The sequence below is a fragment of the Solenopsis invicta genome, chromosome 10 (genome assembly GCF_016802725.1).
Source record: "Solenopsis invicta isolate M01_SB chromosome 10, UNIL_Sinv_3.0, whole genome shotgun sequence".
NCBI classification, from domain to species: domain Eukaryota; kingdom Metazoa; phylum Arthropoda; class Insecta; order Hymenoptera; family Formicidae; genus Solenopsis; species Solenopsis invicta.
Genome location: NC_052673.1, coordinates 9,445,123 through 9,465,667, shown reverse-complemented (window position 1 = coordinate 9,465,667; position 20,545 = coordinate 9,445,123). Strand labels below are relative to the sequence as shown.

The window sequence follows — 20,545 nt, the reverse complement described above, 5'->3', positions numbered from 1 at the left end:
CGTAATTTTATGATCGCCGATGATACTTGTGTCTTCAATTGGTTCCTCAACGTTCAAACAAATAGATTTTCGACAACTCTTTTTATATATCGTTCAGACAAAAGTATTTTAATTTATAAAAGTATTGTGTAGATTCAATACGAAATTGAACGAAAATGTACGAAGATAATGGACCGTTTTCTAGCGGCAATTATTAGAATACAGGCAGAATAGCCTTGATGAAGCCTGATAAACAGTGTGGATTATTGCATATAATAACCGGTTGTGTTATCGTTACAGCGTAAATTCTCTCGAAAGACTAGCGCAAATACGTGTTTTCACGCTAGACTTTTGCCGTCGACAGTTATCGTATTCCCAGTGTTAAAGGCGTCTCTATTTCTCAACTGCGTCATACCTTTCGTCATATCTTTCGTCTGCTGTTAAAAGCGGACGCGCCGGGTACACGCGGGCTATTTTAATAACACATCGAGTATGTCATAAGAAGTTGTTGATTCATAGATACTTATCAAAGCAGCTCAGGCTACATAGAGCACGGTGATCGTGTAAATTAATAAAAAATTATGTTAAAAAATGCTTATAAAACTACGTTTTGATGCCGTAGATATTTAAAGATACTGTGTCATACTTATTCAATAATAAATAATATAATAAAAAAATATAAAACATGATAAAAGTGTACCCACTTTTCTCGCGGTTTAGTAAAAAATTGGACAACAACATTAAGTAAGCAAATATAATAATCTTTTTGTAATAAAAAATTAAAGTCATTACGGTTAATATCACAAAAATAATTTTAATTATTTTTTTCTATAAAACGGTAAACATACATGTAAAAAATGTAATGCAAAATTTATTTAAAATTTAAATATAATAATTATTCTGCATGTGTACATGGTATAATTTCATTATCACTTTGACAAGGTTAAGAAAACTTGATTTTTATAAAAATTATAAGTATTTTATTATTAGCAAAGTGAGTGAAAAAATTCTTAAATCATACATTCAAGAATCGAGTGAAAAGATAGAAGATCACCTGCTCTCGAGTTCGGAGGTGAGTACGAAACTTCCGATTTGTGAATACATCGAACGATCACTTTCCACGTGGACGGTGCCTTGTTTTCTGACATATTCGCGACATTTTCAACCATTACTGTCAACCGTACATTGAAGATAGCGAATGAAGCATTTGTTTTGTCTAACTCAGATTAATGCCGATTTTTGATAGTGCAAAATTTTTTATAGGCAATCTATAACAGAATTTTCTCTTGTAAACTTGTATATTTTATTAAATGTAAATATAAAAACAGATAAGGGAACAATTCATCATTCATTGACAGCAAGATCTGGCGAGCGATAGTCACCGAGTTCGTGAAACGTGGGTTGTATATACGTGTGCACGAGATATCACCGGCGACAGATATGAAAATCTCGTATTTGATTTATTATCGCGAGAATTGAACAGCAAAGCAAATTTGAAAGAAATCTTGTCATGTTCCTGTGAAGCCGGTGAATTGGCAAGATACTGAGTGTGTCACCGGCCAAATTAAATCATGACGTATACATACAAGATGTCCCAAAGGAATATGTTTAGAGAAATCAAATGATATATAAATGATATATAAATAACAATTTAAAAAGTAATATAAAAAAATATCGATTGTTTATTATGCATACGTTATAATTTTAAAATTTTAGATAAGATTAACATAAATCGATCATACATTATTCTTTTCTATTTTTTTTTATTGTTTTTAAATATCTCACGCATTGCAACTTCCCTCCAGCATATTTTTACTTTTCCAAGAATACCGAGATACATATACTTTTTTTTTATATCTTCCAAGTATAGACTGAGACATAGGCCGTCAATATTATAGATCACTGCTTACTTTTTTCGGCAGTCCACTGCCGAAATTTTGTACACCAATGCCGGCTGTGAATTTCCCCTCGGTAATAAAGAATTATTTTATTTAATAGTAATATTGGACGTGTTTCTGCTAAAACTTTCCCCAAGAAAGCCCTAAGGCAGAACCTCAGAATAATTTCTGAGAGTCTTGAAAGGGCTAAAAAAAAAAAAAAAAAAAAAAAACCGAGTAAACATCGTACTTGTGAAGTAAATGGGTCAAGCGACAGCCGAGGCTAGAAAATCCAGCCGAGTAGTCAACTAGCTAGCTAAATCCAGCTTGCGACAAAAAGCGCAACGAAGCGGTGCAGCAGCTGCATCGCGTACGCTACGGATCCCTTTATCGCGTTACGCGCGCATCGGAGACTTCGACCTTTCCCGTGGCGTGCAGCCCCTACCTGTGAAGCAAGAAAGCTTCAGAGGATATCTGTATATCGGTCGTCATGGTGACATTTCGCGCGACTTAAAGGGGCGTTATATCGAAGACTTCTTTGTCAACGTCAGAGGTAATCTTGCTCGGCTTAACGAAATAGGCCGTGCTGATAATAAAAAAAAAGGGGCTCGAGCCCAGAGAAAAACAGGAGAACAGAACTCGGGACACTCTCTAATGATTAAATTTGCTGAATTATGCGAATTGCACAAGTTTATTCTGAGATTTTACAATATTATTAGTAATTGTGTTTGATTACAATGTTAAATTTTTAGGAATCACAAATTTTTAGGAATCACAAATATAAAAAGGAATATTAAACAAAGTATTACATTGAAGATTCAGTGAGGAACCGCCACAAACAATATGTTAATATAATAATTTTACTACGCGAAATATATCAGACTCATTATCATTTCACTTCGTACGATTACAAAACGTATCATTAACTATTTACTCGAATTATAATATTCAATTAATATACAATTTTATATTTACCGTAGTTAGCGTAACGAAAAGAGCCTCCCTCGGCGCGTTCTCGCGCGTAGCAGTGTCGAGGGTAACAGATACCCATAGACTTTCCCTTCGACCCTTTCGTCTCTCCCTTTCTTCTACTTTCTCGATCTGTTCTCACTCTCGAATAGACAGAAAAACCACATCACACACGGTAGGTGCGACCAAGAGTAAATACGGTACCGCCGTAGAGGCAGTTTAAATGTCAGAGTATCACGCGCTCTCGATGCACAAAGCGGTACTTGACGACATTTATTAAATACGTCATCATGGAGATCGGTCCATCGCTCGGAACGGAAATCAGATCGGCGAGAAATCGCCCTGGAAACCGGATGACACTCCGAAACGCGCCAGTGAGCAATGGATCCCTTTTTTCTTGGAAGACGAAGAACAAGGCGATATCGGTTTCCTGACGGCGAAAGTGTACGAGAGAAGCTCAGAGAGTTATCATTGAGGAAAAAGACATTTATACGTAATATTATAACAAAGAACTCTCTAACATATAAATAAGAGAAAGATTGAATCAAGGTGAAATAATTGATTCAATTAAATTGAAAGATTCTAAGCAAACACAATTTGAGGAAAATAGAAAATAGATTCTTTTATTTGAAAGTGGAATTGTTTATTTTTGCGGAAACATTAATCGATAGGTATTATATAGTGCGTAATCTTTGTTATATTTTACAAAAAATTTTAAATTTTTAATAAAGCTTCGTTAAAATACATGTGTATATATGTGTACGCGCGAGTATGTAATTAATTATTTAATCAATTTTACAAATTAGGTTAATTAACTTTAATTTTTGTTAATTTTTAATAACTTTAATTAAATTGATAATTCTACATTAAAAAGAAAGGCTTGAGACTTAGAGAGATAATGAATGTAGGTCAAAAAATTAATTATATAAAAAATAGAATACGTTGAGTAATATAGGCAATTTACACTTACATCTTTCGATAGACTTATAAATCTTTTGCATAAATCAATTCTCATTATTCTACATAAAAGTATCAAGAGTATAAAATGAATACGAGATATTTGATACAGGAAAATATATTATGAATACCCATTATCTATGTTTTATATACTTTTTTACAATACTTTATATAATAGAAATTTTTTAATCGATAATATATATACTATATCGCTTAAAAAAAATTTATGTGATAAAATGAATTACGTAATAAAAGTTTTACCATTATTGGATTAAATTTGTTTAAAAATTAGCTTAATAAGGATTATTGATACTGTAACGTATCAAAATGTGTATAGAGAACTTAATGATTCCAACGTTATAAAATAAGTAGATATCAACGCGCGTTACATACACACAAGGTACATCGATCGCTCGATAGACTTACGTTTCTTGTTGCTTAGTCGACGCAAGAACTTGCAGAATTTTTTATAGGCAGAGTTGGCCTCTTTGCCACCCAGTTCCACTGCGCTCTTAGGACGCTCGTTCTTTTGTGCGGCCATCGTCGAACAGAATTTTGGATATCGCCACTGCTGACACGGTTCTGACCAATCGAGATTGTTCGCTGGTGCCATGATCCGGAGATCCGATCGGTTACTGAACCGTCCCACGAATTATATCACGATTACACTTCGTTTTTATTCCGTCTCATATTATGGAATATCGAGATCAAAATTAAACTTTTATCGTTTCACTTAATTCTTCGAAATGTGAGACTAGGCTTCGACTAGCTCTTCTCCGTAGCTAATTATGTTGCATCACATAGAAATTTCCTTCTATCGTTTTTCGATCAATTCTTTTTCTATTCTTTATGTTGCAGATCACTGTGCTTGTTATTTGTAACGCTTTGGAAGCTTTAAATCATAGACAGAAGTTATTCTCTATTATTGATACGTATTTGCTCTCTACGTTTGTACAGTTTGAAGAACTGTGATTTTAAAAATATAACGTTTCTCTTTTTTTTCCAGATTTTTATATGCCAGCTATACCACGCGCTTTATTTGTCTTTCTGTAACACTTATGGTTGTGGTATTTTCGTAAACTCGTTGTGTATTCTTCGTGGAATGAGATAATTTCTCTTTTCAAACCTACACAATTGTGAACTTCACGTTCACAAAGTGCAAAGTTCAATAACTGTTTATATTTTCTTTTTCAAATAGAGAAAGAATTCTTTTTCGTATAGAACTGGTAAATATTCTCGATCACTGGTCACACAAATTGCAAAATTGACGTATATTAATTTTGCATAACAAGCCTTAAATTTTCTCTCCCTATTATGTCAGTACTTCAAGTTTATAATCCGCGTTTATTTATTCCAAGTTTTTACATAATCGATAGAGCTTTGTCCACGACAATGTTTCTAACACTTCACTGTTCTCACAAAAATAGCAAGGATATGTTGTGTATATATATATCCTTATATCATCAAGCGATTACCTCGATAATCGACTACTTCAATCTTCTGGAATCAGCAAATATTTGTCTTCAAGTTATACAAAAATCACTAGTTAATATTGACACTTGAATTACTGACTGATACACTTTAAATAAATTTTTTTTCAAGTTTAAGAGTTTAAACTTTTCCTCGATTACGATCAATAGAGATATCACAACCGGTAACTATCTCTATTCTGCCGTATAAAAGACTTCAACCACTCACACTCGAATTAACACAAGCGTCTCGTATCTTTTCCTTTTTTCTTTAAATACTGAAATATTAGACTTTCGCCACTCAAGTCTATCTTCTCAAAGATACTGAATAACCGTCAGTTTCCAATACGCTTCTTCGTCGGAAGATCGATGATTGATCTCGGTCGATTAGCAATTGTCCTCTCTCTCTGCTCGCAAAAATTCCTTTCGTTTTCTTTCTCCTCTAAAATGCACACTTGGAATCGTCGCGATAACGACGATTGCGTTTCCGAATGGATTAATAAGCGAAATTGCGATGCGGATCACGCGTCGAATAATGTCAGAGCGGCGTGATTCGCGAACGGGACCACCGCCGGTTGGCCCGAGCCGACTCGCACACACGCGGCAAGTGCGTTGATTCACAACGGACTACCGGCACGCGACTAAAGCAGTAAAGCCGTGCGCGCCGCTGATCGAGCCGTTACTCGCGCTGGGTGTTCAGGGTGGCGCGCGGTGGGAGAGCAGCGCCGGATCAACCCTTTGTCTTCCAAGATGTATTTCTGTCCGCATATTAATTATAATCCCGCGCAGTAATTAGCGTGTGACGTGCCTTGGTAAGGTAGAATGAATTTTATCTTGGAACATGAAAAAGAACATGGAATCTGTGCTTTTTCATTCACATGTCCCGCAGCATTCATATATTTTCCATTCACACGTTTCAAACCTCTCCCGTAGGAGCACAGAAGACAGTGTAAAATATTGCTACAATATTGCAGCAACGATAAAATGTCCGCTTGGAAAATATTGATTCGTAATGTTGCAGCAACGTTAATACAATATTATACGGGTTGTTGTAATATTGCTGAAATATTGCAGCAATATACTGCGACATTTTTTCTATGCTGTACTATATGGCTCTGAATAAAAAACTTTCTCCAATTGTTTTTGTCCTGCTTAGCATTGAAATTATTCCATGTACCAACTGCTAATTATCATTCACATCTGCGACAACTTACGTGTATATTCAGTTAAATAAATTCGATATGAATTTAAATATCAAATTATTTTAAAAGAAATTTTAAAATTGAATATGAATAAGATTTGACAAGTCGAGAGCTTTTTCATTTCAATATAGGCTTGAATTTTCCTCGACTAAAACATTCGGATTCGAGATGGACAGTTCTCTGACACTGTCTAGAACCGACCCTGCACATAGCAGAGAGAGGGAAAAAAGAGGGATAGCCGGAAGAGAATGAGCGTCTGGCCGAGAAAGTGAATAATCGCGTCGATCGCGTCCGATCTGTTAGACTCGACTTTCGTTCGCTTCAGAAATTTGCGCAGCTGATTCGATTATTGATAAGACGAAATAAGGCGAGCAGCCTGCGAAACGGTAACGCACGGCTGCAGATAAAGAAATATCGTATTCTGATGGATCGATTTCCGGTAAACGCAGACCGAATCACCGAATCGTCTTCGGCAGAATTGAAATCCCGGAATTATATATATAAAATTGAAATCAGGTAAAAGTGAATTAATTCGCGTTCCACATTTAGCGTGTTTTTACGTGATTGTTGGTTATCGCGTCGTGATGATAATGATCTCCGAAAGAGTTTTCTGTATTAAATACATTAAATGTAGAGCACGAATATGGATCACGACGCAGTTACAATATGTTCATGAAAAATATATTTTAATGTATGTGTTAAGTATGTGTGCTAACACTGTTATAGACAAATATTCAATAATTGTCGGATGTGCAACGAAATGCTTTTAATACTCTTTCAGAGTAAAATGATAGAATTAATAACAAAAAAAAAAAAAAAAAAAAAAAAAAAACGCAGGCTTCTTTTTTTCATAAAAATTGCTTCGTGGAAATTGCTATAATAGACGATTACCTCACATCTCGCCAATGTTTCTTTGTAATGTCGCAAATGTGATAATTTGCAGGAACGACCGGAGTATCTTGCGACTCGAATTGTTTTAATTCCAGGATAGAACCGCGAAGAAATTTATAACTTGCCTCACGGCGTTATTAGACCGGAAAAAATGAGAGTTTCATCTACGGTCGACATTGCTGATGCCCCTATACAAAATCGTCTAGATATGCTATAAATATTTTTATCACGTTCGATTAAGTCTTATGTCTATTAGACGACATTAGATTATGCTAATGACGTATATCGATAGTATCGCTATTATGTCGCAATAATTTCTAATCATAGGTTATATGCTTTGTCGTCATAAGAATACATATTAATAACTTACACTTGAAGCTATAAATAATATTTTACGTCATTTAGCTGAGCTCAATGTAAGTGACTTTTAATAAATTTGGTAAAATAATTCGTGTATATACATACAGCGTGGTTCCTATGCGAGACTAAAAAGTTTAAGATGATATTCCTTGGTTTATTTTTTAAAGAAAAGATCCTGTAAACGTATGTCTGAACTAAAGTGCGCGCTTTGTTTTTAAAATACAAGGTGTCAAGGTTGAGAAAAGAAATATGAAAATTTCGAAAAGCTAGAAAATGCTTGGAGATATCTTAATTACATTTAATGTGCTACATATAGTATTTTAATGCACAATTAAAACATTCATTTAGAATCATCAGAAGCCATATTGTTACAAGATTTTGAAATTAAAAATATAATACTATATTTTTCAAGTTTAACAATGTTTTTGTCAAATCCCGAACTAAAACTCTTAATATCACATAAACGCGTCAAATTTTATTAAAATATCAGAGCATTTGTTAGTTTTTTAAAATTTTTATTTCTTTTCCCTGACATTCTGTATTTTGGAAGCAAAGCAGTTTAAGATATACATATATAAGAATTTTTCTTCATAAAATAAGCAAGAAATATCCGCTTAAATTTTTTACACTTGCTTAAGAATCCTGTATATCCATATGTGCACTGAGGGAAAAAATTACTAAAAATTTTAAGAAATATTTGTTTGAATACTTGCAATGAAATATTTACTAAATGTAAAAAAATATTTATTTAGAGAGAAGAACCACTAATATTTAATTTAACTATTTTTTTTTTTTTCAAGTAAACTTCATGTACCGTAAGTAAATATTTTATTGCAAGTGCATTCAAACAAATATTCATTAAAATTTAGTAATTTCTTTTCTCAGTGCGACTATTGCAAATAAATTTGTATTCGTATTCCTCAAATTTAATATTTCAATATAGTTAGAAAAAAATCAACATCAAATCGCTTAATCCAAAAAGAAACCGTAAAAGCGAAGAGAAAGCGATGAAGACAATGCAGTATAAAAAATTAGATTCTCGCATTCCTTCGCCGCGTAAAGCGAGTGAAACGAACGCGTCGATATCGCGTATGTTGAACGAAGCAGGTTAGCGTATTCGCTATATTTAGCCGCTATAAGGCGATAACATCGTTACAACACACAAACAAGCGGCACACGTGAGCAGTACCCGCGCCCGTGCGCACGTCTTCGGGAGAAGAGATATGATAACGCGGAGGGCACGTGGCGTTCAAGCCTAACGAAAGCACTTAAATTTGCCGGAATACTGACTATTGTAAGTGTACTGCGGCTTACTTAAAATAATTAAATTTCATGACAGACCTCATAATTCACTGATTTCTTGAGTTGCAAAAATAATCGGGAAGAGAGGGGCGGGGAGGGAGAAAGAGTTCGCATTTCAAGTTTATCGAAATATGAATTAACGCGATAAGACGCTTCTGTGTAAACTGATAAAGTGACCCCACCAGGCACGAAGATTGTTATCGTTTTAATAACCGATAATGCTCTCGTTTCATCAATGATTTCGTCGAATCTGTTGATCGTTAAAATAAAAATTATTACCGCGATCCAATTGTCTTAGCTAGTTTTATCTCCGTCAAATAGAAATTAGATACGAGGAGCATAAAATATTTTGCACGATTTAAAACTCTCCAATATAATCTATATTAAGTAACTTGCAGCTCGTATTTGTTCGAATATCGAGAGACGACATAAACGGGCGAAATAAAAGTGTAAGTAGATATATTCAACAAAACGATTAGTGTTGAAAGGAAATGAGAGAAACTCGAGTCTGACTGCCGATTAGTTATATCGCAGACGATGTTTGAAGTGGTTGGCCGTCTCTTTCTATCGTCTCTGTCTCTTTTCTTGGGAAGACCTGGAAATCAGCCAGCTCGATCTTTAGCGACTCGCACCCGCCGCGCTTGATGACGACATTATTCCGAATCTAGATTAGTATAATGTGAACGAACTCTCGAATGATCGTCCTAAAAATTTCGTTTCGTTCAACGACCGTTTACAGAGAATGTCGCGAGATGTCCCAAAATTATTGGATATTTTTTTCATTGTGGATTTTGGAAGAGAGCAAATTTTTTTATTTTTATTTTTTGTTAATGAAATGTCGCGCATATAATTCTTCGAGGAAATAATAGATAAATATTATCATTTATTTATGTATTCACAATGTTGTGAAACATGAGAAAAGTTAAAAGCAAAAAGAAATAGACGTTAAGCGGCTCTTGCGTCAGATCTTCGTCTCCGACGTCGCTCGTCGGTCAAAGAGTGTATCGGTAAGTAACGAGAATAACCGTACACAAACGTTGCACGATCTATTTATATCGCCGATCAGCTGCGCAAATTGGTCATAATTCAATTGCCAGACTGGCTGCGTGTCGATCAAGCTTCGTCGCGAAGACATTACAGTGTAAATCCTTTTCGGCGATACGTCGACGATTGTTTCAACGTCTTACGATTAATGTGTAATGCACTACCATAAATGAACTGTTGAAAATGTTATATTTTAATTTGTTTCATTTCCTTTTTTCTTTCTCTTATTTCATCTTATTTTTTGTCTTATTTCTCAATGACATGTGCGTGTATTTAAATAAATTATTTACGATACGTTTGGAAGTTTCGATCTATTTTCTACATCTTGCATATTTATTTAGATGCAATAAGTAATTTTTATGCTAATCCATTTCTTGAAAATCTCAATATTAATAATGATAAACTTTACGTAAAAAACACAAGGCGCTGAATTGCAGATCATCATTAAATGTTGCAATAATTATCATAAGAGCGATATATTTCAGAAAAACTCGCTACATAATTCAAATTGCAGGTTGGTTACTTAAGGATTTTATTCTGCACGATGCATCTCAAGGTTGAGATGTATAAAAAGTGCGATTCTAATTAAAGAAGAAAAAAAAACGATAATTAGTATCTGCTAAAGCAAAATAGTTTTAAAAAATTAATTCCAAAGTCAAAATCTTAAATGAAATTTTTGTTTAAAAATGTATTGTCTCGACGACGTATTTAAAAGAGATCCGACACTTTTTTCTCACGCTACGTATATAGAGAGAGCTCACGACTAATTATAAAATTATTTTCAAGAAAGAGCATATGAGCGGCGTACGCACAGGATATGCGGTTTAACGCACTGACCCTGAGGCAGCGTGAATTATCGATTGCAACACAGATCGTGGTAATTCCGCGGTGTGTGCCCTTCGATATATATATAAAACAGATTATTATGGGCGTTCCTGAGAGCGGAGATTAAAAGGACGTGGCATCCTTCGACCGGAGAACTCTCTTATCCAACTAAAACAGCGGAAAGAATCTCCATTCTCTCGCGATTTTATAACGGTTCGCAATAGCGGTAGTTTAGTCCAAACCGTTTTTATTCTATTATTTATAATAAGATAAAACAGAACTACGAAATAGAGCACGCAATTATGTTATTATCCGTATTATCTGTGTATCTAATTTTATTTTTACTTTTTTTTCAATTAATCTTTGTATTGTCGATCATGAAAACATTATTAATCCGTAGAACCATCATTGTCTTTCGATAAGATTGCGACCAAGGAAGCTCCGATATACTTTGCTGACCACAATTACGTCATGATAAACTGTGCGGTGCATAAATTTTTGTCGAAATGTGGGTATCAACGTCAACGGAAATCATTTTGACGCAAGATGTGACAATGAGATGGCGCGTACGTGGCATCTGACTTTTCGTTCACATTATGTATACGCGACGAGGGTCACGGAAATCGCTTAGCAATGTATTTAGCTTGAACTCATTTCAAGACGCATTTTTGCTTCGTTACGCAATCGTCGCGAAATTCTAGTTTCCTTCGAAAAAATAAATATGTATAATATTTAAAAAATGATGTTACGGTATTTCGGTCACAAAATTAATAATATTCTAGAAAATTAAAATATTCAATTAATTTATTTCAACAAACTTTAATTATTTGTAGGACTAAATATGTTTTCGAATACCGCTGTATCGATAAATATACTAAAAGTTTAAAGTTACGCTTACTAATTAGTTTTATAAAATTTCAAATTACTATAAAACACAATTATTTGTTATTGCTTATTGTAAAGTCAAATATTATTATTATTATAGTCTTATTATATAGTTTACTGTATAAAAAGTTCATTGCTTCAATGTCAATTGATAAAAAAAATTTTATATAAAATGACAGTTGTTAACATAGCGATTACATAAAATTTTACAAAATCACTACTTATATAACGATTTATTTATTATTTTTTTCGATACATTCAAGTCACCGTAGCGTATCATATTAAAAAACTTTCGAAATATAAGACACATATATGTATAGAAATGATACTTTCAGAGAGTTTAGAGAAATTTCGGACAAAAATCTCGCGAAATTTTACTGATTCACGATTCTTTTTGCGCCATCTTTTGTCAGTATGTGTGGTGCAAATTCGCTCGCGAATTTCTTTGTGCGTATTCCGAGAGTCCAGAAACACAATGTCGGAACCAGTTATTCTGGAAATTAGCCACAGACAAACGAAGTCTTTTAGCAAATGTGCGTGACTCCGCGGAATTTCTACTCTCTGACTATTTACATCTCTATTTCCGTAAAGTTGATAATTACCGTTGGTCAAAATGTTATTTCTTGCGGTTACGCACCTGTTACAGTGCAAAGTTTATTCAAATAGAGGAAGAATGCAAATGTTCTATCTGATTGAAGCATTAGTCCAACATTTAATTTTAGTCTCTCAATGTTGTTATTGATTGAGGAATGTCGAGTAAATATTTTAAACGTTTGCCAATATGCAGTAACAATCAAATATAAACAATTAAAACATTATTCTTATTTTGTTTATATAGTCATATTTATTCCAGGAAACCAAAAAAAATAAAATTGAAAAAAAGAATTCGAATTTAGACCTGAGTAAGCAAATTGTGGAAAGAATTTATTCGAATAACATGAGGTCTATAAACTCTGACTATATTGATAAGAATTTATTTACCGAAGTATGTCATAATAATTAAACCGTAAAAAAGAGAACAAGGAAAGTAGACATTCTCTGTTATCGTGATCTTATCTTTCGACATTTTCGTATTGAAATGAATAAATGAAGAAAGTGCAAATAAAAATCAGCAAATGAATATGAACTACTATGATAATTACTATAGAGAAACATACCATATGTATGTCAAATTATACGCGAACGCATGCACAAATGACTTGTACTCGTGACTCTTCTTTTAATAACAGATTTTCTGATAAATTTGAAATTTTTCTTAACTTATAACTTCAAAACTATTAGTATTTTCCGAGTTATAAATAATTGGAAAAGAAGAAATTTTCGCAAATTAAATTTCGAAGACGCAAGTAGATAATAAAACCATGTTTTTAGCTTAGTTGAAATAATTTTACTTAATAGAATTTTAATATCAAATTATTCAAAAATTAAACCTTACAATTACAATTTTGTTTCCCTGATATTTAAAGCTTGTATTTGAAAGACAATTCTTTAAAAAATTTTGTTTTAACAATTCTAAAATTTAGAATTTTTTCAGAAAAATTTTCTTCAAAATTTTTAAAAGCTTATAATTTAATATTTATCAATTCTTTGATATCTTTATAAAAGAACAAGCAATTAAAGATTATTAAATTATTAATAGAAATAATCTAAATGAGGAAAAATAAAAGTAGGACACATGACGATTATCCAGGATATTTTGTATAATTTTTTATCTTATCTAGCTTTCATTATTTTATCAAGTCTTATTTCTTATTTCATATTAATAAACTTTTTAATTGAGGAAAAAAACTAACAATTTCTAAGAAATGAGTAGCAAATTATTTACCCAATTTTTATGCTCACATGCTTGATTCTCTCATGATTTTATTTTTCATTCGTAAACATAAAATTTTTCAGCTTTACATTTTGTAGAATTTTAGTTTCTTTTCTTTCTGTAATATTTTCTTGTACTTCTATAAGTTTTTCAGACTTTTTAAATTACCACTGGCCTTGGCAAAAGGTGACGTAAGACCTAATGTCGTCATGATTGTGGGAAATATTGGCACTTGCCTAGGGACGACGTCAGGTGCAACGTCACGACACGAGTATCTTGATCACTTGCCAATAATTCAGATATGTCATCACAATCTGAAGGCGGTTTCTCTTAAAGAAACTATACATCTCGAAAAAAGAGAAGAGAATATAATAGTATTAAAATGTATATATATATATAAACGAAAGATGAAACACAAATGTTAAAGATATATAGAATATTCGTAAAAAATATTAGCTACTGAATCGCAAAGAGTGTCGCAATAAAAGTTCATTTTTTTCATAACAATACTTAAATTGTCAAAACTTGAATAGTCAAAACTTCATAATGACTTGTGATGGATAATAAAGATTAAAAATATTCATAAGCACGTGTCACGATTCCGACTATCGAATTTTATTATGTCCCACTGCGCGTTGTGTAAAGATTCATAAAAGTTTCAATGCATAAGTGCCGCTTAATGTGCCTATAGTTGCATAAACAGCGCGATGTAAAATCAATTTTAGATAGTACATCTGTGCAGTCACTTTCTTGGAAAAATCTTTTTTAATGTTGGAAAGATTTGCTCGAACGCAATCGAAGAATTAATTGGGGTAATTGGACCGAGTTCATTCTTTTTCTTTCGACCGCTCTGGCAAGCAAAAATGGCGATAACGCCATATCTATTAATAGACCGGGCCGCCGGCGATACATACGAATATATAACGCGAGTCTTTATTCGAACGCGCTACTTTCACGAATGAAAAATTGGTACGTCTTTTATGTAAAACAATAATATGTAAATCATTAATATTAATGATACATATATTATAAAATATTGCAACATATAAATTAAATATTAAAAAAAAATACAATATTAAAACAGAATTAGTGCGAGTCACAAGTACGGTTATTAATGCAGTTTCAATTCTTTCAACATTTATTAAACACAAAATTAATCATATTATAATAAAGTCACGGTTTTAATATTTTAATCATTTATACAGAGCAATAAATATTAAATAATTTATAAAAAATGTTCTATTCTTTTAAATATTATTAAATAATATTCTTTGTAACAATTATAAATTATAACTCGCGCTATAAAGAAAAAAAAAGATTGGACCAAAAAAATGTCACTGATTTGAATTATATTCAAATCAATAAAAAAATTTATTTTTTAATAACACAACTTAATGAAATATAAAATTAAAATTTCGAGAAACACATTCCTATTAAAAAGAAATATATCAATTTTTAATATTACTTTTCTCTTTCATATCGACCAAATAATAATGTTATAAAATTCAGCGAGAACAAAAAAATAAATGTTACAACATATTCTTTATATTTCATTTTTCAAAAGTTCGACGAATCGAATGTGTATTAGCAGACAAAAAACAAGAGATTGACGGAAAATCACAAGTTGTGGAAACAAGGAAAATAGCGCAGTATGAAAATCGTGTTTACATTGGCGATTTTCAGGAGTCATATATAGATCAAATCTAAATAAATCTTCTTCGAAGTTGCGCATCATGTAGATTTAAATCATGTCACTTTAACATTGCCGAATTATAATAAATTGAAATTTCTATTAAAATTGAAAAGTTTATTAACTCAATATGTCCGAAACTTCTTATTCTCAATAAAAAAAATTATAAAATTAATTTGATCATGATTAATTAAAAAAAAATTATAAAAAATTAAAACTTTCAGAATAAGACGATAGAAATAATCCCTGTATTATCGACATGCGTTGATTGTGCTTCGCTAAAGGGAAGAAAAGAAGTTAGTCATGAACATTTACTGCAGAGATCGCAAGGTTGAAGACTGGTCGTTCATTAGAGTTTGTATTCTAATAGCGGTGATACGCTACGCGAGTCATCTATTAACACATGTTACAAGTTCACGCTGCTCATGATGTGCACGTAAATTGATGTAATCAACATGAGGCATGACAAAATCGTTATTTATCACTAGAGATAATCATTGAAAAAAACAGATGTTTTTTAGATCATTTAGCGGAAGAAAAAAATACAGAAAACTACTAAAAAATATAAAACTGATGTATTTTACACATAAAAGGATTAAAATCATTTCATTTCTTTACATGTAAATTTATACATATATAAAAATAATTAAATACTTTTTTTGTACATAAACCATTAGATTTTACACTATTAAAAGCTTAACAAGACTTATAATCTATTAGTCCTGGAGAGTACAGTCTTTGAATTTGTACATTTTCATATCGTAATAAATGTAATTATTAAGTTTATTTCTCAACAAATACTGTGGATTATTCCAAATTTTATAATCGTTTATTTATTACATAGAAATCTCAAGTTTACATTAGAATCATTTAATAAAAATGTGAAAGTTATTAAAAGCTTTAAGAAAAATGTAAAAAAAAATATACTACTTTCTACTTTGCAATAGATTAATTTTGTAATAAATAACAGCGCAATTATCTCTAGCGGAATGTATTACCATTATTGTTTAAAATGAAAATATATCTTCGGAGATAATTATATGGAAGGAACTGATAAGTTTGTAGTGCCACCTATCGACAATAGCTAATATTTAATGTCATAAGATTGCTCGATAGCACAACGTCGCTCGACAGTTACCAGCATGAAATTTGCCCAGTTAAAAATGTTAATATAATTTCGTTCTTTTACTGAATTTTCCAATATTGAAACATTTACCATTATCGACATTATATTTTTGCAGTATCATTATATTTTATAAATTTTTAAAATAGTATGCCGTTCGTCAGAATTTTTTGTGTGAAATATGTGATACATTAATTTCATAAAAATTAAAGTAAAATATTAAAGACAAATTATTTTTTCTCTTACGTCTTACTTGAAATATTTATGTATATGTGTATCTATATGTGAAAATTATGTGAAAAAGCCTTTATAATCTTATCCATGCCCGCAATTGGCCTGCTTTGTTATCAAAATTTATTCATGTGGTACTACAAAATGATACGCAATGGTGGCGCCATACGACTGGGCACGTGTCGCTACTTTTAGATAGCAGTATGCATTTTCAGTATGCAACTTCGACTAAATCTATCCTAGCTCTAGCCTAATCGATAGTGAATTCAATCGACAGAATTCCTTAAAACAGTTTCCACTAACTATATAAAATATATAAATTGCATGTTGTCTCTCTAATCTAATTTTTCTTTCATATATCAAATAATAAAAAATTAATAATTCTATCTAACCATCCAAAAATAAATATTATTTAATAAATAAATCACTTCCGATTAAACTAATCGGAAATTTAACTTTAGTTAGAAAATCGATTGATATGTAAATGGTTCAGTAAACTTATAAATTCTTTCTTTTACTTACATTTTATAACTTTTTTCTGTAATATTATTAAAATTAACGTCGTATGCATTATTAAATGTTGACTTTGATCTGAATAATTAAATAGTTACTCATTATTTAATCAACTCAAAATGAGTTCGTGGGTGGAAAGATGAAACCCCTTCTCCTACTCTTACCTCACGAACTTTCAAGCCTGACATAAGCCAATTTTAGATTAGGTTCCAAAGGGCTTTGCCCTTTCGCCCACGCGTATTCACTTTTTATATTTAATAAATGACACATCATACTGTTCTTGTGTTACGCACAGAAAGCATTTAATTATTTATAGCATTTGGATAAACAATGCAATTAAAACTTCGAAAAGGTTATTTATGTAGCATATATCAATGTGAAAGTCATTAGAGAGGAGCCTCAACAATAAATGTTAGAAAGTATTCCCAAAAATATTTGCCAAAAAATTTCAATAATAAAAAACTTTTAGAAATAAGGCTAGTAAGAGTCAGGGCGGATATCAATGCGCAATCACAAATATTGATGTTATAATAAATATTTATTCATGCTAAATTACGAAAGCAAACGAACGTTTCAATTCACTTTGGAGTCATCTTCAGCGTAACAAAATCAAACAAATGTAAAAAATGTTTTTTAGCCGTCATCAGTCACCAAAAACAGGAATGGATCAAGTCACCAACGGTTTGCCAAATCCGTCGTGGCATCTTTGCCTGTAACAATATTGCAGTAGGTGACACTTTTCAATTGTAATTGACGAAGGCTATTGCAGCTTTCGATCCTGATTGTCTATCGGAAATAAATTTCTCTTGTCAAAGTATACACTCAAAATTTATCGTTGCAAAGCGACGTGAATATACAGTTTGATTTGAGAAAAGAAGCACGTCGTTGACTTGTATGTTGGTAACTTGATCGATTACTATTTTTGGCGACTGATGACGGCTAGAAAAAATTTTTTACATTTGTTCTATTTTGTTATGTTGAAGATGATTCCAAAGTGAGCCGAAACGTTCGTTCGCTTGTTGTAATTTAGCTTGTTGTAGTTAGAATAAATAAATTTATTATAACATCAATATTCATGATTGCGCATTGATATCCGCGCTGACTCTCACTAGCCTTATTTCTAATATTTTTTTATTGCTTAAATTTTGAAAGTCCTGAATTAACTACCTATTATTTGTTTCAAAAAATTTCAATTAATACGTAGCGGAGCATTTTTGTAAAGACGTGACCAAATTAAAAAATTTAAAGTTAAAAATTTCTGGTTCATATCTCATTTATCCAACTGGTGAACTATCCATTTTTATATTACATTGTCATTTATAAATATTCATTACAGTATCTAAGCTGTCTCACTGTGAGATCAAAGTTTACGTTTGTTCGAAACAAATGTGATAGAAAAATAAATTGTATAGTATTAAGCATTAAAACGATTAATCGTTTTGTTTCTTTTTCGATTTCTTTCCGATTTTAAACTGTATCGTATTATAAATTTACTACTTCAATATAAAATGTACACAGTATTACGTTTTATAGCTTCCTGAACAACATATAGTAGCTTTGCTTGTCTAGTCAAAAATCATAGATAAAAAATACACTTTTCAATTAATTTGTTTACATGTTGTAGTATAAATGTTTTTATTAAATAAAAATATATTTCCGTCTTTATTAAAATTGTATAATATTAAATATTATATTGGCGTAAAATATAATTGGAAAGTTGCAATAAGTAACTATTATTTTATGTGATTATTTATGTGATTATTTTATGAAAAAATAGATATAATAAAATGAATTAAATAGTATAGAAGAAAACCACTTCTCATTCCATTATTAATTTCATTAATACGTGCAAAAAATACTCGTATGAATTTATAAAATAAATATAGAAATATTCAACAATTCAGCTGATTACAGTGATAAATGGTTTCGAAGTGATGACTATCTGCACAATAATCAAGGTACCTTTGAAAACTATTAATACACTTTCCAACATTAATAACTGTAACTATGCTTTCCAAGAATTCCAAGTAAATTACTTTCATGGAAATGCTCATGCCGAGAATTCTTCATTCCGTGCATTTAAATACTTTTAGATACATTTCCGATCTATGCAACCAACCAAATTTTCGATAAAAAGGTGTTAATATTTTTAATGTAAATATTTGTGATAGTAATAATTTAATAATTTATAATTCAAATCAGAAAAAATTACATTTGGAAAAAACTGCCATTCAGCTTGTGATAAATTGCAGATACATTTTAATTCAGAATCACTTATAGTTATTTGCAATAATTTTTTTGCACTTTGTATAAAGTTTTAAAAAATATAACCTCAAAAAAAATCATTACAAATAAATATAAATAAAATTAATAAAGATATGTTTGTGAATAATTTTACATTATTGGAACTTTGAAATCATACAGCATGATAAGAAAAATCATTGTGGAAAATTATAAACAACTTTAAATCAAGATGTATCGATAAATATATTATATTTTGAAATCAGATTATAATTATTTTTTAAAGCAATGAATCATCATTAAAATTACAATATCATTGTTACTATAAACAATTATAAATCAAAATATTGAACAAAATATCTTTTATTAAAAATTTAGTTTCTTTTTTAAGAGCGGAATATCGAATTTTCCACGTACAAAGATGGTTCGTTCAACTTTGTTTTTGATTCACAGTTAAGGTCAATCTAAGATACTTGTTATCCGGAAAAAGTGGTTGTACGTAGAGTGCCGATTGTAGATTGCGGAATCGAACATTGCGGAATCGAAGGCGACTGCTTTTTGGCTCGTACCAATGATATCGTAAATCAACTTACTCGCTAAGAATACACTAGCGATATACTAGCCGGCTAAGAATACACTGATGCAACTAATAACGAACGCGTTTTTTTCGTGGAGGCGGGACTATTTTTAACTCGGTTATACTATGGGGTCTTTTAGATTTCATGGAGTCACATCGTGTAAAATTATATTTTTATTCAAAAGAAATCAACTCTAAAATGATGGAAACAAATTAATGGAAACTATTGATAGTTTTCAGACAATCTCAAATGAAACTATAATAAAACAATTTTGTATAATTTGTTGACAAACGTATTTATATAAACAATAGCGAAATTATACATAATAAAATTTTAATAGTTTTCATAATATCTAATTATGAATAATAATCAGATATTACGAAAAGTATTAAAATTTCAACTTGTACAATTTCGCTATTGTTTAGATAAATATAAATATATAATTTTATTATTACTATTATTTTATTCGAAAGCATATAGCATACAAATTAAAAACTAAAATGTCTAGCGATGTTTCTTGTTTAGCGATAAAGATTACATCGTCAATTATGAATATCTCAATAATATCGCATTGCGTAAAGCTAAAGTTAAATAAA

General features: G+C 31.2%; 1 protein-coding gene across 6 annotated transcripts in view; it reads right to left on the bottom strand.

Annotated features, from left to right (window-relative positions):
• The window catches only part of LOC105193199 (glycogen synthase kinase-3 beta), a 54,439-nt gene that overhangs the window by 18,208 nt on the left and 15,686 nt on the right, over window positions 1–20,545 (bottom strand). Inside the window, exon 1 of one of the 6 annotated variants that reach the window (XM_039454446.1) lies at window positions 4,209–7,197. The exons of 3 other annotated variants lie outside the window; for them this stretch is intronic. In XM_039454446.1, the coding sequence (XP_039310380.1) occupies window positions 4,209–4,395 (187 nt within the window). In that variant the 5' untranslated portion in view covers window positions 4,396–7,197. Of the gene's footprint in view, window positions 1–4,208; window positions 7,198–20,545 lie in introns of those variants that run through there. 2 more of the 6 variants (XM_039454447.1, XM_011157574.3) reach the window with 2 other exon arrangements.